General features: G+C 40.8%; 1 protein-coding gene across 1 annotated transcript in view; it reads left to right on the forward strand.

Moving 5' to 3' along the window:
- SPON1 (spondin 1) overlaps window positions 1-25516 on the forward strand; it is a 271707-nt gene that overhangs the window by 97397 nt on the left and 148794 nt on the right. Inside the window, exons 4-5 of the mRNA XM_063095511.1 lie at window positions 7432-7505; window positions 12441-12563. Of these exons, the coding sequence (XP_062951581.1) occupies window positions 7432-7505; window positions 12441-12563 (197 nt within the window). The remainder of the gene's footprint in view (window positions 1-7431; window positions 7506-12440; window positions 12564-25516) is intronic.

The following is a 25516-nucleotide window of genomic DNA, read 5'->3' on the forward strand; positions in this document are numbered from 1 at the left end:
TGTATTTAGAGTGGCATGATCTGGTGCTCATCTAACGCCATTGTACCATTTTGTCACCAGACTCAAGCCCAGAGGATTATATCAATATGTAAGTTGATACTAAAAATACTAAATTTTACTACTAAACTTAAGTTTTGCACAATGTTACCATTGGGGGGAAGTGGGCAACGAGTACAGTCTCTGTATTATTTCTTACAACTGCATGTGAATCTACAGTTATTGCAATAAAAATTCCAAAAATTAAAAAAAAAACATCCCTCCTGTCCCCCTCTGTCTTTTGTTTCAGTCACTGGCATCGTCTTTCCTCCCTCTAGTCATTGAGGTTTGTGTGTGGGGAGTCAGTTTGCTGACCCCCCTCTGTCTCAATTTTCTCATCTGTAAAACAGGGATAATAGTAGTGCCTACCTCTTGAGGTTTAGGGGGGATTAAATAAGTTAATATTTGTGAAGCTCTTAGAAAAGTGCTTAACTGTTAAATAAACAATACATAAATAAAATATGTTATGCTCAACTTTCTCTTTCTGCCCCTGATCCAAGAAGTTACTAAGTCCTGATAAATTTTCCTACAATGTCTCATAGAGTCTCTACTTCCGGTGCCCTTCTCCCAGTGCAGACCTTCAGTGTCACCTCCTCCCCTGCCACTGTGAAGTTGGTCACTGCTCCTCCGCCTCCTATGGTTCCTGCATCATCACGCTCATCACTGATTTCCAATTTCCTTTTTCTATTTATCTGTTTCACCCACTGGAATAGGAGTTCCTTACTAGAAGGCACCATTTCTTATTCATCTTTGAATGTTCAGCTCCTAACAAAGTGCCTGGCACAAAATAAATACTCAGTAAATGTTTTATGACTAAGTGATAATTGATCAGAAATAATCTCATGGCAACTACTAGAATTGCTTTTTTGCAGTGATGGTAGGTACCAGTCTCTGTATCTTCAGCTTTGTGAATCCAAGCAGAGATTGTGTCCTTACCCTTGGGCAGTCATAGAGATCTTGTGTGTCTTCTAGATAGAGCCTTCTAGATAAGTTTTCACTTTTCTTCTCCCATGGGCACATTATCGTGGGCTGACAGGTTACCTGTTAACTCCTGGACATAATTCCATTTCCTGAGATCCACCTAAAGCCATAGAAAAGATTGGTAAGTGTCTGAATCACGGCATGCACATAGCTCTCTTGGTTAATGCCATGGTCAGGTTAGCATTTGTCATCCTTTGAAATAAAATAATTCAGATAGCCTCAACACCTGATGATATTACTGTCACTATGATTTCAATATTTTATTCCTAGACTCTCCCACAGCTATTCTTTCAATGGTAGAAGGGAATAGATGTTGCTGGTTATAAACTGGGCCACCTCTATGGAAAACATCCCTGAGATCATAGAGAAGTTTTATAAAGTATTCCAAGAAACGTTTAGTAATGCGGATTTTACTGGAATTAGAAAGAAGGTTGGCAAAAATAGTTTGGAGACCACAAACCTAAGCTTCATTTTGGCCATCATTATCTCTGCCTGAAGCTGCCAACCAGGGCAGCAGCCTCACTCCTCTTGTCACAAGGAGAGGAGACAGACCTGACATCAATCATAATAAGAGCTACTGTTTATTGAGTACTTATTATATGCCAGGCATTTCTTTAGGAACTGGCGATTTAACAACAGCAATGATAATGGCCACCACGTACTGAATATTTACAACATGCAACGTGCTGCAGTAGGACCTTAAGTGAGTTGTCTCTACAAGACGGTGACCCAGCCACTGAGGGATCCAGGCATAGTTTTTGTCATTTTATGACCTGATCTTTCCCAAGTACTTCAGTTCTGAGAGTTCCCTCTGCCTAGAATCAGGTATCCCATCGCTTTTCATCACTAGACAGCAAGCCCACAATTTAGCAAACTCTAACTTCACCCCTACAGGCAAATTCCCCAAGGAAAAAGAACAGCAAAAGAATCAGCCCTCCGGACAGAAAAGGGCTGAGCACCGAAGAGATTCAGCATGGTGTTTCTGGAAATGTTCGCTGTAGGTTTCAAAGAAAACTTTTATAATGATTAGTGAGTTATTTAGAGACTTCAATATTCCAAAGTTTGAGAAGCTAACATACCGAGAAATTTAATTTAGATTTCTTTTAAACACACTCTCACGATAAGAGAGCATTCGGTATATAAATGCTATGCAACAGGACTGCCAAATTGCAACAGAGAATGGGAGAAATTTGTCATTTTGAAATGCTAAGGGAATTCTCACTAACAGCTTTCTCATCTTGTAAAGCTATTATTTTTCTGAACTATAATATGATTTATAAATCTCAGCTGAGTTTTATACTTTTGATGGGAATAGACTCAAAGTAAAACACATTTTCTCAGAATATAAAATTCTCTCAGGCGTTGACCAAATGAGGAATAAAAAGAAATATCTTCTGCAACCAAGTGTACCAAAGTCTTGGTCTTGCTCTGCACACCTTCCCTGGTAGCCTCAGCCAACCCAAGTGCTTCAGCTCTTACCTAGGCCCAGTGACTCCCGCACCCATGCTCCATCCCCATCCCCTCACATCTCTGCTCAGTTACAGGTCCGTCTCTAACTACCCACTGGACTGAGCACCATCATGCCTTATAGCCACAGTAACCTCAAATTCTCTCCTTTTCCCCAAATCCTGTTCCTTCTCTGTGAATCCCAGAATTAGAATGACACTAACATCTATAGAAATAAGATACAGCTCCTACTCTTAAGAAGCTTATAATATAGCACAGGAGAGAGAAAAGCAAATAGGTAATTACAGTAAACGTTAATAAGTGCTATGCTAGGAGAAGCCCAAGAGACTCTGGCTCTCATAGGAAGGACACTGGTCAGGGAGTCAGTCTGATGGAAGAAACATCTTAGTTGTGTATGAGTTAGTTGGGGAGCCACATGGAGGGACAGAAGGAGTCCCACAGGTAGAGGCCCAGGGCATGAGAACCTGGAGATGGACATACAGCATGGCTTGGATGAAGTGCTCGAAAGGGACTGAACAGAGATGAGGCCAGATCACAGGGACTAGATGAGAACAAGACTTGTATCCTACCATTTATACCCACAGGGTTGCAACCCAAAGGGCATGATGCAAAGGGCTGGTGAAGGTCAGCCTTGTAGTGGAAAGCTTCAGGTGACCATGACCTAGGCTCTGGGGAGACCCACCAAGGCCTCAGCTGTTCATAGTGTGCTCCGTGAGGTATGAAATGGATCCAAGGAAAACCAATGTGGGATAACATTTCATAATAATACTTACCTCACAGTGCAATTGTACTGGATATACATGATTACCTTTAATCCTTCCAGTTGCTCTGTGCATAAGACAGACTGTCAGCTTTGGGGGTAGATCTCCGAAACCTGGGCTAGTTACTTAACCTCCCTGCATCTCAATTATCCCTACCTGTAAGGTAAGGGTGAAATAACCACAAACTTTTATCTTAATCCCTTTGAAAACAAGAGCATTTTGATAAGTTTGTCAAACGTAACTTAAACTGATGTGAAGCTACTTACAGTTTTTATTTACCCTCTTAGTGTGAATAATCTAACACTTTTCTGCAGAAATCTGATGTGTTTGATTATGGGGATATTAATGGTATATGCACCATCTTCACTGTCTAATATCTGCAAAATTCTTAATTCAAAAACATATCCCCCCAAGGATTTCGGGTGAGGAATCTGAGGACCTGTAATACAAACAAAGCGTAAGTTACATGAGGTAATGTATATAGAGCGCCCCCTTAGTACAGTGACTGGCACATACTAAGAGCTCAGAAAGGACAATGATTATTAAAAAGAAGGAGTGGAATGCCTTAGGCTTTATAAAACATTGGAGACAGCTGAGATATCTTATAGGAAATACATGTTTTCCATCTCTGGCCCCCCCAAATTTTTACAATCATATATTTCAAAACTTTGGGGCCATTACTTTTCTAAGCATAATCATGCCTTTAAATCATAGGCTTTTCCCTTGTTCTCCTATTCACAGTAGAAGGAAGAGAATTCAGACTAGTTATTACAGATGCTGCTAGCAAAGGCTGGTTGGGGTGATTCTGGGGGGAGGAAACAGCACAGGCAAGGGCCTTGGAGAGTGGAAGAGGTGTTCAGACAGGGAGGATAAACCTCAGAAGCCTCGAACCCAGAGAACAGGGCACAAAGTAGCAACAAACGAAGTCAGGGGGTTGTTTGGGAGAAATTAGAAAGAGCCTTGGATGGCATAAGTTTGTATTTTATCCTGTAGATCAGTGGTTTCCAAACTTTCTAGCAAGAGAACTTTATTGAAACAAAATCTAATTTGCATGAAACCTCTGTACACTGCAGCCACACACCAACCCATTTTTTACTCTGTGGCCCAAGTTCTCCTTTAAAAGAGCAAATCTGATCATCTCAGTCCTCAGGGCACGCTCTTCAAAGCCATCTCCTTAAACTAGGAGTGAAATGCCTTCTCCCCGCAGGCTCTGGGTGGTGTGGTCACCCACCTCCCCAGCTGTCTCACACGACCTCCCTGCCTCACGCTTGGAGGTTTTCCAATGGGCCCATGTCCCTCCCCACCTCAAAGATTTTATAAAGGATGGCCTCTCCCTTCTTCTCCCTCCCACTTGCCGAATGAGCTCCTACTCTTTCAAATCTCAGCTCAACCATCGTTGTGGGGGGAGCCTTTCCCAGGACCCCCTGTGCCATGCTCTCCTGAAACAGAGTAAGCCCGGGCCTGTGAACCAAACTGACTCCATTCTCCCTGCAGAGGACACTTTGTTACTTTTCCACTCCTCAGTCAAGAGACCCCTCAGGGCAAATGATTTCCCCACGGGCTGCCCTGACAAAATAGACTAAGAGAGGAAAAAGATATTTACTGAGTTGCAAAACCCCTCCCCAAGGCTTGTTTACTATAATTGTAAAAGTTACAGACTAACCTTAAGACCCCTTTAGGAATTCCCACCTGTGCACAAAGCATCAAGGTGACTGCTACAATGACCCTCCTGGGGTGACAATGATGAACGCCACTGCCTACTGAGCATGCACCCATGACACAACCAGGAAGAACAGAACCGACCACCTCCAGTGAGGCTGGCCTATGCCCCTTAATTCCTCTCCCTATAAAAGACCCTAAACAGCTCCCCTGGAGGGGCTAGCTTTACTTCCATAAGTCTATCTCCTCTTTTAATAAAGCATTGCTTGCTTTACTGTTGGGTACATTGTTCATTTCTATGACTTTGGAATCCGAGAGCCTGATTTAATCACTGGCAAAAATTGGAAAGTTTTGGGCACTGGGGAGGACACTAGCTGCAAGAGGCTCCCATGTCTCTGCTGCTGGTAGATCTTTCTTGGAGTCCCTGGCCTAAATTCTGACAAGGCAATGCTTTATTCTCTTTAGCTTTCTTTGATTTTCTGAGCCCTCTTCTGTTTGGTTGGATTGTATCCACTTCTGTATAGGTGCACCCTGGAGGGCTCCTGGGTATGCTTTGTTTTTCTGATTTAAATCTAGTCGATACTTTTCTTCTTTATGCTGAAAACAGTGGCGAGAACTGCTTTTATCAATTATCGTTAATGGAATAGTTTGGCCCCGCTGATTGGGACTAGGCTAAACTGACCCCACTGCTCCTCTTTTCTCTTTGTTTGTTTGCTTGGTTAGACATTTAGTTGAGTACCGGTAATCTGAATAAACCTTACAACCCTTGCATCAGCTTTTGGACTTTCAGTTCATTTGTTTAAGGCGAGAGGGCAAGCAGAGCCTGACCTGTCGGTAACACTTCCACACCCTGTGGACTTCTCTGCTGTGGCAGTTAATCACAGTTGTGCTGAAGGGTTAGCTGTGGGTCTGGCTGTTGGATGCTTTCCGCTACTAAGCTGTAAACTTTGAGAATGGGAAGTGTGGCCTATCTGTCTTATTCACGACAGTGTCCCTGGCACCTCTTCCAGTGTCAGCCACTAAGCAGGCCCTCAACAACTCGTTGTTGAAAATACACCAGTAAATACAACAGGAGGACAGATGGAGAAAGAGGCAGCTTTGGTTGAAATAAGGATGAAGCCTTTGGTTGAAACAAGAATGCGGGGCCTGGGATACTTCCCACGAGGCCCCTCCTCGCCCCCACAAGGGTCCCCAGGCACAGAGTGGGGAACACTCTGAAAAGCACTGTCGGGGATGGTGGGATGTTTTGTTATTTGGCTTTGGGGAAGAGATGAGTGTTATTCTTTTGGCCTGAGGAAACTTTCATACTTAATGATCAGCCAAATGGATAAATGATCAAAGCAGCTTTGTGTAGACAGGAAGCATATTTCATTCATTTACTTCAACATCTCATCTCTCTTGGGTGGGGAAAGACTATAAAAGACATCTGTAGGCTGGTCCAAATTGTATTCTTTTGTGCAAGGCTGGATGTAGAGTAGACGTTTCTCTGGAGAGTCATCCTGGCTTAGGCCCAGACCATCAGGGAAATTGCCTCTGTGCACTACAGATCTATGCACACATGGGACCCATTCCTGGGTCTGGGATTGTGTGACAAGGCAGACCGTGTGACTCTAACACTTGTTCAGTGTGGTCTGCTGGAGTGGAGTCAAGGGATCACTTTATCTCTTAAATAGAGCAAATCGAAGTGAAAATTACCTTCTGATTGAGCAGCATTGCTGAAGAAAATCAATAGAAATGGCCCAAGATCCACTGGCACCCTCTCAATTTTAAGTGTTTCAGACTTTCAAATTACTGGAACTTTGGGTTTCAGGATTCAGACTCTTCAAGGCCAGCTGAAAATAAACAAGAGAGTGGGTTAAAGGAGAAGTAGCATGTCTGTGCAATCCCAGATTCAAGAGAAAATATGTGCTGGCCGAAAGTAAGTAATTTTTCAACCTCAAAATATCTTTTCCAAATTCTAAGATTCTGTGTTTGACATGTTTAAGAGAGAAATATAACAGCTGAAATTGTCTTTGTTCAGAATGTAGGAGAGTTTTGTCTAGACTTTCAGGAAAGATATAGAATGACATTTTCAGAACAAATTAAAATATATTTTTAAATTCCTTTCTTCCTCTTCAGGAAGAGGATTTGACATGCTTCTATGATTTGAATTTGACTGATCTTAATTGGCCTGGATAGTTTAATGTGAAAAGAGAGTAAAACGAACCATTGAGAAAAGTTGTTGAAAATGCTTTAGTTCACTTAATAATAAAATTGCCACCACTAACAACTCCATAACTAATATTCAGTGGTTTCTAAATATGTGCTAAGCTCTTGACATACATTTTCTGACTTAGTCTTCACAGCAACCCCACGAGGTAGGTATTATTGCTATTATGCCAATTTTCCAATGAAGAAACTGAGGCACAGAGAGTTGAGGTGACTCGCCCAAAGCCACAAAGCCATAGGTGGCCAAGCAAAGACCATGTCTGACTGAGCCCCAAAACATACCCTCCTCACGACTGTGCCTTGTTTTCTTTCTCCACAGGGCCAGCATCGTACAGAAACGCATTATTTATTTTCAAGATGAGGGCTCGCTGACCAGGAAACTTTGTGAACAAGGTAAGACCATGCAGGTGGGGAGGGACGGTAAATGCAAGGAGGCTCAGTACTGAGTTAAGCATCCTGGTGCAGGAATTAGGGAGAGTGGGCTTTCTGAGTTCCTCTGGGTTCTATTTCCTCACGGAGCTGCGATTTTTAATCTGGCTGTGTGCTGTGGATAATTGGATCTGCCTTAAGCTCTAATTACTCAGCTTTATTCCCTGGGTAGGAGATAATGTACCTTATATTGGTATCGTCTTATTTTTGTGAAACAGTGATTATTCTGAAGAGGTTCCTTGGAATAATTCACAGGACTTAATTAAGGAATGCACAATTGTGTACCTTTAAAAAGTCTATAATGGTTCTTTGGAAAAATCACCAGCAGGAGCTTCTCTGGCATCTGGACAATATAAGGGGATTTTCTCCAGGGAACATCAGCAGGGGATGGAGGTGCCAGGGGGCATTGACCTTGTGATTTTACCACATTCAGGGCTCTGGTCCTTAGATTTGCATGCTCATCGACCCCCTCTTTGTGAGTTGAAGGCATTCTAACACACTCATGGAGACCAAGTAGAGTGGGGAAGTTAATGCAGAGGCTTTGATTCAGATGAGATCCAGATTTGAATCTGCCTCTACCCTTCTTCACTATGTGACTTAAATATGTAAAATAGTACAGTGCCTCTTTGGCACATAGTAAATGCTATTTATATAAGTGTTAGCTATTATTATCTATATCCCAAAGCTTGTTCATTAATCTACAGTAAAAAAATAAGACCTTAAACATCTGAATGTATTTAGAAATCATTAGATACCTAAATAAAAATAGAAAATGTCCTATAATTATATAGCTTAACTATCTCATTTCTATTCATTTTTGCAGAATTTTTATTTGTGTTTAGAGCAATTAGTCTTTTGAAAAGAAATAATCCTCTCCAACTCTAGGAAATCATAAGCCACTAAGAAAAAGAAAGGTTGACAAATGTCTTCTGGGAAAATAATAATAATAGCTAATATTTTGGGGGTGCTTGCCACATGCCAGGTGCTCTTCTAAGCACTTCACATGCATTAATCATGTAATCTGCACAAGAACCCTATATGGCCGAGATTATTTTATCATCCTTATTTTAGAGATGAGGAGGCTGAGACACAAAAGGTTTAAATAGCTCTCAGCATGATACAGCCAGTGGTAAAGGGCAAGGTTTGAAGCTAGGAGTCAGTGCCTTTAACCAGTGCTTTTCTTTTTTTTTTTTTTTTTTTTTTTTGTCGTTTTTTCGTGACCGGCACTCAGCCAGTGAGTGCACCGGTCAGTCCTATATAGGATCCGAACCCGCGGCGGGAGCGTCGCCGCGCTCCCAGCGCAGCACTCTACCAAGTGCGCCACGGGCTCGGCCCAACCAGTGCTTTTCTATCAAAGCGACCACCTCCCAATCTAGTGGCTTGCATCATTGCTTTGGTTGTTCAATGTGTTGTCTCCCTGTAGATGAGCTAGCACAGAAACTGAGTCCAATGTGGAAGTTGCTCTGAGAGCATGGAAACAGCAAAGGAGAGAGGGTTGGATGCCCTGCATTAGGGCCATATCTGTCATTGGGGCTGGAAAGCCGGAAGCTTCAGGCCAAGGCCCTGCACATGTGGCTTTTGGGGCTTTCCTTTCCTGTGTTCAATTGCCCACAAATTCACTTGGCCTTTCTCCAAACAGGGAGCATGTCAACTGATGAGGCTTTTGGTTCCTAAATGACAATCCCCTTCCTGGCCTACCTTCATGGGATGGCAACTAGGTGCCGTGGGCTGGAGTTGCTGGTGTTCTGGATCACACATTTACAGCCCACATCTTGGTCTGCCCCCACAGATGGCTAATCACAGCCATTGTGGTGTGGCTGTGTAAGTTTGACGGCCAGAGAACAGCCTTGTTTCCAGAATTTGAAGGTTCTTAGGAGACATTTCACTGATAAATTCATGTACTGACAGCAATCATTAACTAAAATGCACTTTCCAGAGCCTAAATCCTGACGTTGTGTGAAGCCTGTCTAAGCTGTGAATATGATAAAGTTCTCTAGATACAGTGTCAATAAAAGGGTCTGGCAAATTTCTATTTAGTTGTTACTTGTGAGGCAGAGATCCTATCAAAATGACTAATCACACATCTATATACAAAGGCTGCTTGCAAGTGGCAACTTGGTGAGCAAAAAGGCCCAGCAGCCCTGGACTGTAGGATCATTAGGTGTGGTTGTAGATGGTGGTTGATCCCTGGAGACAGCAGACCTGTGAGGAAATCTATCGGTTAAAGTGGATCCCATTAAGAAAGTCTCTAGAATGTAAGTGTAGAGCAAAGAGAGTTTTTTAATGTGTACATATGCTCACTTAATTATCTCTAGCTCTCATTCAAGTCTCTGCTTTCTTTGCTTCTTGGTTGAGTTAAACCAAATCTATGAAAGAAGAGGCGAGAGAAACGTGTATCTCTTATTTTTTTCCCAGTTGAAGCCATTAATCCACAGAAGAAGAATTAAGAGCTGCACAGATAAAAAGCAATAGTGAGGATTATTTTTAAAAAGCAACATAAACATGAAGTTACTTACAGTGAGGACAGAGAAACATAAAATAAGTCAGAAAAGTAACCTAGTAATAAATACATGCATACACACACTTTAATACCATGTCACAGGCAATTAAAGGCGAGACACAAAGCGAAGGAAAGATGAAGGGAAACGTAGAGAAGAGAGGAAAAGGTAAGCAGAGGAGGGATGATGAGAAAAGGAGGAAAGGGGGAAGAAGAACAAAGGATGCAGGAGAGAGCTGAAGAGGAAGCCAACGGATGAAGAGTAAAAGCGGGAGGGAGAGCAGCTCAGGAGGTGCTCTGCGGCCGGAAGCCGTGTCTGCCAGGCCCTGCTGCGGGTGGAAGAGCAGCGAGCTGGCGCTTGTTATCCCTGCACTTTGGAAGCCTGATTCATTTTCAATAGGCTTTCCCTCAGGAAACCGCATGTCTGTTTTTATCTTCAAACTCAGAAATTTATTTTTTAAATGGAAGCTTATTTTCCTTTGAAATTCCAGAAGGTTTACTGTAAGTGCATTCCTTTGAATCCTTGAAAATATCTTGTAAGTTTACCACCTATATCTGAAAGCCCTTTTGATGAGGTAAAGCTACCAGTGGCCTTATTTAGGTTCTTTGAGAGATTATTGCTGCCTCATTTAACAGTGCCTGGTAGTAACAATTGAAACCCCAGCATGTATCTCTTAGTTCTGAATCCCTTTTTCAAAACTAATTTAGGTTTTCTACATTATAGTTGATCGTAACAGGAATGCAAAAAGACAAAATCTTCAGGAATTACTGATTTATGTTACCCTTCCTGAAATATATTCAGCAGACTCATGCAGGCATCAGATCTGGGCTTCCAGCACATAAGGCAGTGGGGGAGCTTTTCCTTAGGCACAGACAATGCTCGGCCTCTCCGAAGTATACAAAAAGTAGACAAGCAATGATTTCTACTTTGGATGGTCCCACCCTCTTCCTTGGGACTGATTAGAAATCCTGGAGCATCATTCTTCATTTGGAAAAAGCAAAACAGAAACAAACAAAAAAATTTCTCTTATTGGTGTTTGTGCAGACCTGTCCAGAGAAGGTCTTCCGTGGAATGATTCGGGTAGAGATTAAAGGCATGGGCTATGGACCCAGGAAGACCTGGGCTCAAGTTCTGCCTGCACTACTCATTAACCCTGTGACCTTGAGCAGGTTACCAAACCTGCCCCAGTTTACTGATCTGTAAAAGTGGGGATAAACAAAGTACCTACCTCCCAGGATTGTTAGGATTAAATGAGACAATACATGGAAAAGGATCAACACATACAAAGACTCAGTACACCGTAGTTGTTATTACAATATTCCGTACTTCGTCTACATCCTAGAACCCAGAATGCACTTCTACCCATCACTGATTTTTCATATTCAAACTGAATGAACCCAGTGAATTCCAAAAGGAAGACTTGTAAAATGTTCTTCCTGACACTCAAAATGACTTTTATACTCTTTGTTGCTGCTCTTTGTATAATGTTTAAGAATAAATGTCCAACTTCCGAAAACCAACATTTATGTTAATCCTGCTAGGGGGACTGAAGCAAAAGCCATTGAAGTGAGTTGCCTCTGTAGTCATTGTTTTTGTCTTGCAGGAAGCAGAACAAACTGAAAGCAACAATGCACAATTAGGGATGTGGATTTGACAGTCGAAAATACTGAATTTATTCATGTTCTCTCTCACCACCACTCACCAGCTATTCACAGCTAAAAATGGGGGCTGAGGGAGAAACTGGCTAAGTTGTTCCTGGCTACTTGTATATCCAGAAGTAAACCTGAACTTATGAACAACGTATTTCCAAACCCCTACCCATCCTAGTGAAGTCTCTGAAAGCATGATAAGTGATGGGACTGTTCATGCACGTCTTTTTTTTTTTTTTTTTTAATATTCAGCAGTTCTTTATGTTTCTCTACTTGTTCTTACTGCTGTCCTTCAAAGCTGCTCCTTCTGGTCCTGGCATTTTGGCACCAGAGCATATTCTTAGAGAAAGTACACACATGTATTCCTCTTAAAATTTGGTAGAGAAATCCTGTTGTAAGAGGGGTCGGGAAGGAGACCAGGATCCAGAAAGGATAACTGAGTAAATTTTACCCTTGATTTCCCAAGATAGCCCCCATCTCAAATAGTCTACCCTATTGATCCAGTAGATCTGCCAAATTATCAGAGCAAAAGCTCTGAGTTTTTTTTATTTGCAAAATATAGTTATTGTACCTAGAGGCATACAAAATCCTTTACAGCCCAAGCACTGATCTGGTTGAGTCTCATTAATCAATGAAAACTGCATTTCCTCTTTTTTTCCTAGTAGTTAAGGATAGGATGAGACAAAGATGGTGCTGCCTTGTGCACAACTCATATTTGCTGCCTAACTTTGTGACTTTCCTGAATGTTTCAGATTCCACGTTTGATGGAGTGACTGACAAGCCAATCTTAGACTGCTGTGCCTGTGGAACTGCCAAGTACAGACTCACATTTTATGGGAATTGGTCAGAGAAGACACACCCAAAAGATTACCCTCGTGAGTACGGTAGCTGCTTTATGGGTTGGGGAAAAGCATGTTGCTAAAGGTCTGTCTGGTTGTGGATATACTAGCTGAAGTATGTCAGGTCTGCTCACTGTTATCAACTGATTCATGAAACACACATTCCAAGTAAGTAAATTCATTGAGACAGGCAGACATAATTGTGGTATGCTTTTAACTTCTTTGCATAGCATTGTTCTAATTGTTTTCTTGTCTGTGTTTAACAAAATATTCTTGAAGTCATGCCATTTATCTTCAGATTGGACATTTCATAACTTCAATCCTCCTGAAACAGCTCTGTCCATGAATTACATAACTGGCCTATTTGTGCTGTAAATATCTGGCAAAAGGGACCTGCTTTTGACTCCATAGACCAAGGTCAATGAATACTCAACTATAGCAGGTATTGGTAATCAACTAGAATGCCCCTTCCTCACGGATTCCAGATGCCACCTTAGAATCCTTCATGACATCATGCTCCAGACAGCCAGCACTAACCCATGAGAGTTGTCAAAAAACTCCAACTTGTTATTTTGGAGTAGATCCTTAATTAGGACTCTACCAGCTCCCTTTTATCATACAATTGTCTTGACAAATGCCTACCATGTGCGGGGCACTGTGCTCACATCTCTAGAGATATAATAGTGAATAAAAAGAGATGCACCCATGTTCTCAGGAGTTAGCAGGGAGCCAGACACTAATCAGATTATCACACAAAAAGATGTGAAAATTATAACTATGAATAGTGGATTTACCGTGTACCAAGCATTTTTACATAGGTTATGTCATTTAATCCTCAAAATAACCTTTTCTTGTGGATGAGCTCACTGGGGATCAGGGAGATGTCATGATTTGCCCATAGTAAAATGTAAGTAGGGGATCCAAGATTCAAAAAGGGGTTTGTCAGGCTCCTGGTTCTGCCTTTAGTTTTGATTGCCTTTAAGACCCAGCATTGCCCATTCTCTCTAACTGTGGGTGGCAGGATGTCTGTGTGTGGCACTGAGAGTGCTTTTTTCTGTTCATTGTCTGTTTTGTTCTGGTGTGTTTCATTCTGGAGTTACCACAGCTGGGAAAGAACAGTAGGGATGGAGAAAGAGATTAAAAAGAGGGATTTGGGTCTTTAAAAAGAGGAGAGGGGAGAAAAGTACACATGGTTGGGACGTCAGAAGACCCAGGCCACAGCAGAACCTCCACGGTCCCCAAACAGCCCACCCAGAGGGGACTCTAACATTTCTTGGCAGATCAGGAGTCCTGTTGTTTAATTTTACTCACAAGGCTTGGGATCTTAGAAGCCTTTTACTAGTTCTTTCTTCTGACTCTGGGATTCAGCCTGATCTGCTTCAGCTGGTGTGGGAGACCTGTGTGAACGAACTTGGACTCTATGTCCTGGGGAAGAAAAAACACTTGGAACAAGTATGATGGGAAAAATTTCCTCCAGTACCTCCCATCCACTAACCCAGAGGAAATAAAATGTTAGGAGCCCATTACTCATCTTTAGTGATCCTAAGGAGTTTCTTGCCCTTTTCTATTCTGCCACTGTCATTTCCCAGAATTGGGGTGATGGGGGTGGGGCAGGGAGGAAGGCAGGAATACAAAACCATTGTTTCTAGTTCTCTGGGCCAAATCAAGTACAAATCTATACAGAATTTCTGTGGAGTTGGGAGTGTCTTAATATATACAGTAGACATGTGTTCCAGACTCCCCGGGATTGTTACATTGTCAGATGTTATGTTACATTGTCTGTCAGATTATGTCCTAATTTTTGGTTGGAAAAATGTGGTCAGAATAGCATTTATCACATCATGCTGCAATTATTTCTTCAGGAGTCTTTCTTCCCCAGAAGAAGTCCCCAGAGGGCGAAGTCCTCTAGGACAGAAGCCATGACATGCTCTTCTTTGATTCTTATTGCTTGGAAGTGCCTGGTGCCCTCCCGAATACCATGTACTGGTGATTGAACTCAGAGCGGCATTCTCTGTGACCTGGGGGGCAGGTGTCCAGCTTACACTTAGCACTGAGCAGTGAGTGTAGGCCAAACCTTCCTTGGAGGAAAAGGGGTGAACTTGTACACTCAGGAGATTGGAGCCATTTGAAAGGGCACAGGGAGGGTGTAATCAGGACCTTGAAAATTCAATGTTCTCAAAAGTGATTTCTACCAATCTTAGGTAATAGATGAATTTTCTTTTGCCACTGCAGGGATGACTCTGTCTTGATAACCAGGCCTTGTTATCAATCCCAGAGAAGATTCCTCACAACAGTGCTGACAAATGCCAAGTCCCTGCTCCTTTATTAATTAGTCTTCCAAAACACCACTTTCCCCGCAGGGATCTTAGGACAGTGGTTCTCACGCTTTTTAATCTCAAGACCCCTTTCACATGCCTAAAAATCACTGAGAACTCCAACATACTTTTGTTTTATATGGGTTATCATTATCAATGTTCACCATATCAAAAATTGAAGCTGAGAAATTTAAAAATATGATTTATTAGTTAATTTATAAAAGTGACATGTAACAAAATAACAATAATAAACTCATTCCATGTTAACATAAATATTTTGTGAAAATAACTATATTGTTCAAAATTTAATGCAGAGTGTCATTGTTTTATATTTTTACAAATCTCTTTAATTTCTGGCTTAATAGAAGACACCTGGATTCTCATTTACCTTTGTTTCTGCATTCAACATTTTGTGGTATATTTTTTTGGTTAAAGTATATGAAGAAAATTCTGTCTCACATGGCTATGTAATTGGAATTTAATAACCGTTTCAGATAATTACAGATAATCATCTTTGATACTACACCAAAACTCTACAAATCATAGTCTTCCAAGGGCTAATTACATTGTGGAATATGAAACTACATCACTGAACTTGTATTCTCTTACATTAAAATGCATTGCTTTACCTTCCACTTTGAATGGATCTTTTACAAGTGCTTGGTTTTATAACATCATACACTGCTTAGTATTGGTTTACTAAGTAATGCAGATCATCCAAATGTTGAGAGAGTTCATTAAACAGTATCAAAAAAAATCACATCCATTCATAGCACTACCAATCTCATCAGAAAAGTGTTTAAGTATTGGAAGGCTATCAAGTTCACCGTAATGGATACAAGTTTTCCAAAATCCTGATTTTTGCTTGAAAGCTCAAATTTTATCATTGGCAAAAAACATTGTCAGTTGTTTTCCTTGAAGTGACAGGCTCACTTCATTTTTGAGAAAATGTGTGCCAAATTCCTAAGTCTGAATAACCATAATCTGTCTGTCATTTGTTTTTTAAAGTAAAAATGATGTTCTATGAACATAAAAAGTGGCTCGTCCAACTTGCACCTCAAAGAATCATGTTAAGCGCTTTGATTCAAAACCATCGTACAGCAGAAGTGCCTTTGTCTATTTTCTGGTTAGTCACACAGAATGATAAAAAGATGTGTACTCAAAGGTGAAATAAAGAAATTAATCATTTTATTGTTTTATCAAGGACATTCTTGAGTGAATCAAACTTTTTGTCATCATGTTTACCATGAGTACATGGCAGTGAAGATCTCATTGCCTGCTAATACAGTTCAGGGCCACTGCCCTGATCTGTGCTCAGTGCCTGTGTTAATATCAACACATTGCAAAAGGCAAATAATTTCTTCATATTGTTATGAAAATAGTTTTTACCTCACACACCCTCTGAAAAGGTCTCAGAGTCCCCACTTTGAGAACCTCTGCATTAAGGAAAGATAGCAACCTAAGGCATCTGAACTTCAGTTCTCTTTGAGTAACTTGCCTTGAGAATTCACACTGGAGTCTTCACAGAGGATTGGGCAACACCCTTGTGCTTCCAGCCATCTCTGATGGTGGGCCCCATCTGCAGGTGGCTCTTCCAACCATTATACAAAATGTTTTTTTCCAAATGCGATTTCTGGGATTTCCTCCATTGAAGTACAGAGCACCCTGAAGTCATGACATCCCTCACTCTAGGAGGGGCTGGACATAGTGAGATAAGAAGGAAGGCAGGGGGATGGCCTAAAAGACCTCTGGCATTCCCTCTCTATTGTAATACCATAAATCTCTGCTGGTCATCTGGAAATAGTGAAATCTTTTAAAAATACTCCCAATCGAGTAGCTCTAGAAATCCACTTTAAGGCAGGATCATATAAGTTTTACCTCCTAATTTTATAAGTGAAAGAAAACTGAAGCACAAAGAAGTTACAGGCTCAGATCACATAGCCAGAGTGTCCAAACCAAAATCAAAGTTTAGATCTCCTGATTTCCTTTCGTCTTCCTCTGGGGACTGTCAAGAGGCAATTAATCTTCTATCCTCTGCAGTAAAATGAAATATCTTATACACAAAGCATCTTTTAATGAGGCCCTGGTGTATTTACATGAACTCAACTGGCACCACATCCTGTGCTATACTGAACAGCTTTGCCCCACTGTGCAAAGATCTGCTCTGCAGAGATCCTAACTTAGATGTCAGAAAGAGAAGGTCTGGATTTGTTGAACCTGAGCAGAGTTCCTGAACCCTTAGGCATTAGGAGAACTGCAAGCTCTTGTAGTGTCTGGCCTAGGCATTGCAAGTCTGTAGTTCCCAGTCACGGTCCAGGAGCAACTGCTTCAGAGGAACAAGGTGACCATGTGCTGTTACCACATCAGAATATCCTGGGGGTTGGAAACATGCCCAGTTTTTCCCAGGGGACTGGAAGTTGCCTAAAAAATGCTGAGTCTTTTTATTCTCTAGCTCTGAATACAGCTCTTGGGTTTTGACAAATTCTTCCACTCCGTAGAGACCCCATAATCTCCCTTGACAGTGTAAACTGCATAACTGCCCCCATCTTTGATACAGCGTCACTTTTAATTTTGTTTATCATATACTCATTGATGAAAAGAACATTTTTTCCAGGAGCCAATTATTTTTTTCATTTGGCAACACATTGCCTAAAATAGAAATACGACCACTGGGAAATATACGCTACATAATCAAAGTTAATTTTATAATAAAGTTCAACCATCTTTTCCATTAGGTCACTTAATTTAAAAAATTATTAATTACTAAATTCAATCACAGGAAAAACCAGCACTTTAACATTAGGAAATTACTTTTATTTCTTCTTGTATTCATCCATGTACTTTCCACATCACATTCAAACACATTGTGTCCTACTTTCTGCATTTAATTTGTTTCCATCATCATAATGAATTACTTCAGCTTGCTCTAAACTTATCTAACTATTCTTTTGCTGACCATTTAGGTGATGTCAGGTCTTTTGCTAATATAGAAAGCACTACAATAAGAAAACTTTTTGTGTAAGTTTTCCTCCACCCTTCCCCCTTTCTTGGAATTATTTCCTTGAAATAATTTCCCAGGAGTAAGACTGCTGTGTCAAAGGATATGGACCCTTTTTTTTTTTTTTTAGCTCTTGAAAAACCTCTTGCCAGATTCTTCTCCAAAACATTTGTATTGATTCAACATATGTTACCAATAATGAATAAATATATACGTTTTTCCTAGCCTCCTTAACATTTGATTTAAGCTTTTTTGTTTGGGTTTTGCCAAATTAATGATCATTTATAAAATCTTATTTTAAATTGGCATTGGTTTAATTACAAACACAGCTGAATCTTTATTCATGTTTACTGTCCTTTGCCTTTAAAACCACTAGGGTACTGGAGTGAATCAAGTCTGTTTTGCTCATTCTCTCCCCAGGGCCTCTCTCATTGTCTGACACAATGAAAGTTCTAAATAAATCGTGTTGAATGAATAAATGAATGAATGAGAAGCAGATACAAAATGAGTAAGGAAGAGATTGGAGGGAGACGTGCAATGAAAAGCTGCTGAACAGGTTAGGGCAGCAGAGAGATGGGACCACATGTGGCCGCTGCACGGGGAGCAGATTGGGTGGGGCTGGTGGTATGTGGGGAGTGGGTCAGGAGGACATTGCAGTGATTTAGTGGGTGACAGTGACACTTGGGCCATGGTAGTGGGAGTGGTGATGGAGAGAATGGATAGACTTGACATATCGTTTAGTGGTACATCCTGTCATGAATTGGATGTGGAGGAGTGAGAGAGAGAAGCATCAAAGCTGACAAGCCAGGTTTCTGGCTTAGAAATGGAGGTGCTCCTTTTTAAAATATTCCTCAGTATTGTCTTTCTCTTTTCAAGATGATTTTGAAACCGTTTTATCAAGCTCTGTCAGAATTTTAAGTGAATTGCATTAAATTCCAAAATTACCTTGGGAAGAATTGTTAGCTTTGTAATATTTAGCTTGCTTAGTTTCTTCCCATTTATGAATAAGACCAACCATTTGTGGGTTTCTTAAGTACAGGGCCTAGAACAGTGATGACATGTGGACCCTAGGCCTCCTTTCTCAATCTAACTTCAGAAACAAAATTAAACATTGTGTTAGGGTTCTCCAAAGATATGGACCAATATATTAGATGGACAGATGGATAGATGGATGGATGGATGGATGGATGGATGGATGGATGGATGGATGGATGGATGGATGAATAGATAGACAGATAGATAGATGATAGATAGATAGATAGATAGACAGACAGACAGACAGTTAGATAGATAGAGATGGATAGATGTAGATAGAGATATATTTATATATGGAGATTTATTATGAGGAATTGGCTCACATGATTATGGAGGCTGAGAAGTCCCCCAATCTGACATCGGCAAGCTGGAGCCCAGGAAAGCCAGTGGTATAGTTCTAGTCTAAGTCTGAAGGCCTGACAACAAGGAGAGGGGATGGTATAAATCCCAGTCCAAGGGCAGGAGAAGACAGATGTTCCAGCTCAAGCAGGCAAACAGGAAGCAAAGAGATGAATTCCTCCTTCCTCTGCCTTTTTGTTCTATTCAGGTTCTCAGTTGATTGGATAATGCTCACCAGCATTAGGGAGGGCAATCTACTTTATTGAGTTCACTAATTCAAATGCTGATCTCATCTGGAAACAGCCTCACAGATGCACCCAGAAATAGTGATTAATCTGGGCACCCCATGGTCAGTTGAGTTGACACGTAAAATTAACCATCACACAAATTCAACAAACAATAATCTCATTGCTTCCCTTCATCACTGGGAAATTCCTACCAAAACTGGGTAATGCTACCCATAGGAGCCTCCCAGCTGTGCCACTGCCAATGCTGAGATGGGGCAGGGGACACTGCTGCCTGCATCAGGCTGAGTCACAAATAGGGTATGTCATCAGGAAATGGAATTTGATACCCAACACGTGTGTCATAGTACACAGGTTCAGTGAAAGAAAGGGCAAAAAATAAAGGATATCTTTTTTCCCTTTTCCTCTTCCCTTCCTTTCACCTCCCTGGGAAGCCTTACTTCAACAATTCATTCTTTTATGGATTGAGTGTGGAGAAGGAAAGTCAATAATCAGATCTCCCAGTTGAACATGGAAGGTTAAACACACACATTAATCTCTGTTCTTTCCCCAAATCCCACAAAGAGAACATTAGATGAATAAATAAAATATAAACCCACAAAGACAAGAGGAAAGAAGGCCACACCAAACAAGAGATATCACCAAAACTGGGGGAGATGGAAAACAGAGGGAAAGGTGGTGACTGTCTTAGCAGAGCAAGGAAAGCTGAATCCTAAGTGCCTGCCTGAAAGGCAGTACGTAAGAACCACGCCAATCCATCTTGCAGAGCACAGAAAAAGGCCTGGAGTCAAAAGAAGAAGTGCTCAGTACAATGAATGAAAAAGACACATCCTCATGAAATTTGAGAATAATGGGGAGAGGGACAATCCTAAAAGCACTCAGAAAAACAGATGACAAAGGATCGGAAGGAGAATGGCATCAGACCTCTCTAGAGCAACACAAGGCTACAGGACAATGGGGCGATGTCAAACGTCACACTAGGGTTATGAATTCTTAGGGGGAAACCTTTTCTGATCAGAGCAGGCTCGAGACAGTCAGAGAAGCTCTCTTGTTATCTCTGTGTGCTAGTTGGGTTCCTTTCTGGCTCACCTTTTCATTGAAAGTTTGGCCCTCCAAGGGCACTGCCTTTAATGGGGATTGTGCTCCAGTCCCCCAGCTCAAGTGGGCCCGCTGGTCTCCCATTCAGGTGTGGCTGTTGAAACCTAAGCCCCAGGGCCACCACAGCACTTGTCCAAGCTTGCAGCTTAGGAGTTGCTTCTCTTTGGTTAGGCCCCTGGAGATTTCTCTTACGTTTTTGTTCTAACCCCCAGATCCACTCTCCACCCCTTTTCATCCTGCTTTGGGAGGATGACCTCTAGGGATCTTGTCACCTGGCTCCCTCGCCCTTTGGCTTCCAGCTTGATTTGGTCAGTGGGAAGCCAAGGACAGAGGAGAATGAAGTCAGGGTCTTTATCCCCACGTTCCCTCCCTGTTGACGCTGCAGATGAGCAGTCCTCTTCCAGAGGCCACAGCTTCCTCCCAGCCACCTCTCTTCCAGCTACAGCTCTCCCGCCTAGTTCCTGAAACTGTCCCACCCCCTAGGGAGATACTGCAAGTTTAGGGGTGATCACTACTCCCTGAGAGCTTCACCTTTGCTTATTGCTTTCCTTTAACGCTGCTGTGCCCTTATAAATTGTCCCTTCATCAAACTCTCCTCTCTTGCCCTATTGGATTATGCCATCTGTTTCCTATAGAACTGTGACAGATACTGCCACATTTTCAGAAATTGATTCTTAGATATTCTGTACATGTATTACTTTGATAAAATAAAAAGCAAAATTAACAAATACAATAAAGTCAGTTAATACCTGTATTAGTCCATCTCTGTTGCTTATAACATAAATGCCCAAAACTGGGTAATTTGTAAAGAAACAATATTTATTGCTTACAGTTTCAGAGGCTGGGAAGTCCAAAATCCAGGAAACACATCTGGTGAAGGCCTTGTTGGTGGTGACAGTGATGCAGGCGTCTCACATGGCAGAATGGCAGAGCAGAGAGAGAGTGAGCTTAATCTCATTCACTCTACTTTTGAAGCCCCCAGAACCAAATGCTACTTGAGTTCATTAGTGAGCTCAAGAAGAGATCAGTCCATTGATGACATTACAGTCCTCACAATCCAATCGCCTCTCCAAGGCCCTACCTTTCAACTACCACAGTAGGATTTCCTACCCTCTTAACACTGTCACAGTGGGGACTAAGCCTCAGTGAATTTGGGGGGATATGCAATCCACCACACTACTATAGGACTTTGCCTTACTGCAGGATTTTGTATAGGGTTATACCTCCCCTCCATACTGCCACTTTCTGTCACCCACTCAGAATCACTTCACTCTCTCCCCATCCCCTCAAATGCTGCTTCCCTCATTGCTGTCCTAGCTGTAGAGATATCTGAATGGAACCGTCTTCTCTCTGGCTCTGTGGTCAAACTTATATATCAATCCAGTCCCCACTCCCAAGTCTTCTAATTCCTTTCTCCCTTTACCGACACTAGGATTTCATCTCACTCAAAATTTATTCAAAGGACCGATGTTATAAGTAGACTGTTAGGTAAGTAGTTCCTGGAATTTTAGCTAAGAGGACACCCTTTAATAAAGGGGAGTGCATTTGCACAGATCATGTTTCCTGATTTAAAAATATATGCAATCTCTGTAAAAACTGAGACTTGAACAAATTTTAATTTTTCCTAAATGATTTACTTTCCCCCATGAAAGCTTTGTAGTTTTTCTTGCACACATGTTATGAAGTTAATTCCTTAGATTATTTTATATTTTTGTTATTATTATGAATGAGATTTTCAGTTTTCATTATGGTTTTTTGCCAGGTTATAATTAGTGTACAAGAACTCTATTGATCAATATTCAGTTTTATTGTACTTGCATGCTTTTTTTCTAACAGTCTTACCCAAGAGTCTCTGGATTACATAAGTAATCAATCATAATTTGCCTGCAAAAAGCAACATGTTTTTGTCTTTTTTTCTGATTACTCATCCATTATTTCTATGGTCTCCCTCTTGTTTACTGACAAGAACCTCCAGTACAATGTTAAATAATAATGGTATCGGTAAAGGATCACAAAGAATGATTACATTGTATATTGTTGAATATATTAATTATCCTGATTTGAACACCACATATGGCACACAGGAATTGATATTCAACTCTGTAACCCACAGATATGTAACTAGGTTACAATAAAAAAGAAAAAAAGAAAAAGAAAAAGAAAAAGAAATGGAAAGATGAACAGAAACTCAGCTTTAAGGCCAGAAAAAGAGGAAAGAAACAGGAGACGATACCCTGGCATCCCATGGGATATCTCATATGTAACTAATGGAGACCTCATATTTTCTGAATCTTTGGAGAGAACTAAGCACCAGGCAGGACTTACGACCAAAGTGGTGACGAGAACCATATCCTGTGCTCATTTCCTCAAGGATATACACCTGGCAGCAAGATGTTGCTCCAAATGTGTGAAGGGAGTTAAGTCATTGTACACAAGCCACACCTGAATCTCACTCCTTTAGCAAACATCCCCCACCCAGCCCACCCTTCCACTCCATCCAGCCTAGATGTAAGGGAGCCTCCCGTGCAAAGTAGGAGGAGAAGAAGAAAGGGCAATTGATTCTCGATAAACAATTACAATTATTTCAACTGTATCCAGACACTTTGTTGTTGTTGTTGTTGCTGATGTTGTTTTTTTTTCTTTATTTTTTTAAATATTTAATTTTATTTTATTTTGTCAAAATACAATGTGGTTGATTATTGTAGCCAATTACCAAAACCTCCCTCCCTCCTCCCTCTCCCCCCTCCCTCCCAACAATGTCCTTTCTGTTTGCTTGTTGTATCAACCTCAAGGAATTGTAATTGTTGTGTCTTCTTCCCCCCTGCTCCGGTTTTTTTCTGTGTATTTCTTAATTTATTTTTAGCTCCCACAAGTAAGTGAGAACATGTAATATTTCTCTTTCTGTGTCTGACTTGTTTCACTTAGTAAAATTCTGTCTAGGTCCATGCATGTCATTGCAAATGGCAATGTTTCATTCCTTTTTATAGCACAGTAGTATTCCATTGTGTACATATACCACATTTTCTGTATCCACTCATCTGATGATGGACATTTGGGCTGGTTCCAACTCTTGGCTATTGTAAAGAGTGCTGTGATGAACATTGGGGAACAGGTATACCTTCAACTTGATGATTTCCATTCCTCTGGGTATATTTCCAGCAGTGGGATAACTGGGTCATATGGTGGATCTATCGGCAATTGTTTGAGGAACCTCCATACCATTATCCATAGAGGCTGCACCATTTTGCAGTCCCACCAACAACGTATGAGAGTTCCTTTTTCTCCAAAACCTCGCCAGCATTTATCATTCAGAGTCTTTTTTATATTAGCCATCCTAACTGGGGTGAGATGGTATCTCAGTGTGGTTTTGATTTGCATTTCCTGAATGCTGAGTGATGCTGAGCATTTTTTCATATGTCTGTTGGCCATTAGTATATCTTCTTTTGAGAAATGCATATTTAGCTCTTTTGCCCATTTTTTAATTGGGTTGCTTGTTTTTTTCTTGTAAAGTTCTTAGAGTTCCTTGTATATTCTGGATATTAAACCTTTGTCAAATGTATATTTAGCAAATATTTTCTCCGACTCTGTAGGTTGTCTTTTAACTCTGTTGTTTCTTTTGCTATGCAGAAGCTTTTTTGTTTGATATAACCCCATCTGTTTATTTTTCCTTTAGTTGCCTGTGCTTTTGGGGTCGTATTCATGAAGTCTGTGTCCAGTCCTACTTCCTGAAGTGTTTCTCCTATGTTTTCTTTAAGAAGTTTTATTGTTTCAGGGTGTATATTTAATTATTTAATCCATTTAGAGTTGATTTAGTGTATGGTGAAAGGTATGGGTCTAGTTTCATTCTCCTGCATATTGATATCGAGTTCTCCCAGCACCATTTGCTGAAGAGGCAGTCCCTTCCCCAGTGTATAGGCTTGGTGCCTTTGTCAAAGATCAGCTGGCAGTAAGTGTGTGGGTTGATTTCTGGATTCTCTATTCTATTCCATTGATCAGTGTGTCTGTTTTTCTGCCAGTACCATACTGTTTTGGTTATTATAGCTTTGTAGTATAGCTTAAAGTCAGGTAGTGTTATGCCTCCAGCTTTATTTTTTTTTGCTCATCATTGCTTTGGCTATGTGTGGTCTTTTATTATTCCATATAAATGTCTGGATAGTTCTTTCCATTTCTGAGAAAAATGTCTTTGGAATTTTGATGGGGATTGCATTGAATTTGTATATCACTTTGGTTAGTATGGACATTTTCACTATGTTGATTCTTCCAATCCAAGAGCATGGGATATCTTTCCATCTTCTTGTATCCTCTCTAATTTCTCTCAGCAGTGGTTTGTAGTTCTCATTATAGAGATTTTTCACATCCTTGGTTAACTCAATTCCTAAGTATTTTATTTTTTGGTGGCTATTGTAAATAGGCAGGCTTTCTTGATTTCTCTTTCTGCATGTTCACTATTGGAAAAAAGAAATGCTACTGATTTTTGTGTGTTGATTTTGTATCCTGCTACTGTGCTGAAATCATTTATCAATTCCAAGAGTTTTTTTGCAGAGGTTTTAGGCTGTTCGATATATAGGATCATGTCATCTGCAAACAGGGACAGTTTGACTTCATCTTTTCCAATCTGGATGCCCTTTATTTCCTTCTCTTCTCTGATTGCTCTGGCTAGTACTTCCAACACTATGTTGAATAGGAGTAGTGAGAGTGAGCATCCTTGTGTAGTTCCTGTTCTTAAAGGAAAAGCTTTCAACTTTTCCCCATTCAGGATGATATTGGCAGTGGGTTTGTCAAATATGGCTTTAATTATGTTGAGATACTTTCCCTCTATGCCTAACTTATAGAGGGTCTTTGTCAAGAATGAGTGCTGAATTTTATCAAATGGTTTTTCAGCATCTATAGAGATGATCATATGGTCCTTGTGTTTGACTTTATTAATATGGTGTATCACATTTATTGATTTGCGTATGT

This window comes from Cynocephalus volans, chromosome 4 (genome assembly GCF_027409185.1).
Source record: "Cynocephalus volans isolate mCynVol1 chromosome 4, mCynVol1.pri, whole genome shotgun sequence".
NCBI classification, from domain to species: domain Eukaryota; kingdom Metazoa; phylum Chordata; class Mammalia; order Dermoptera; family Cynocephalidae; genus Cynocephalus; species Cynocephalus volans.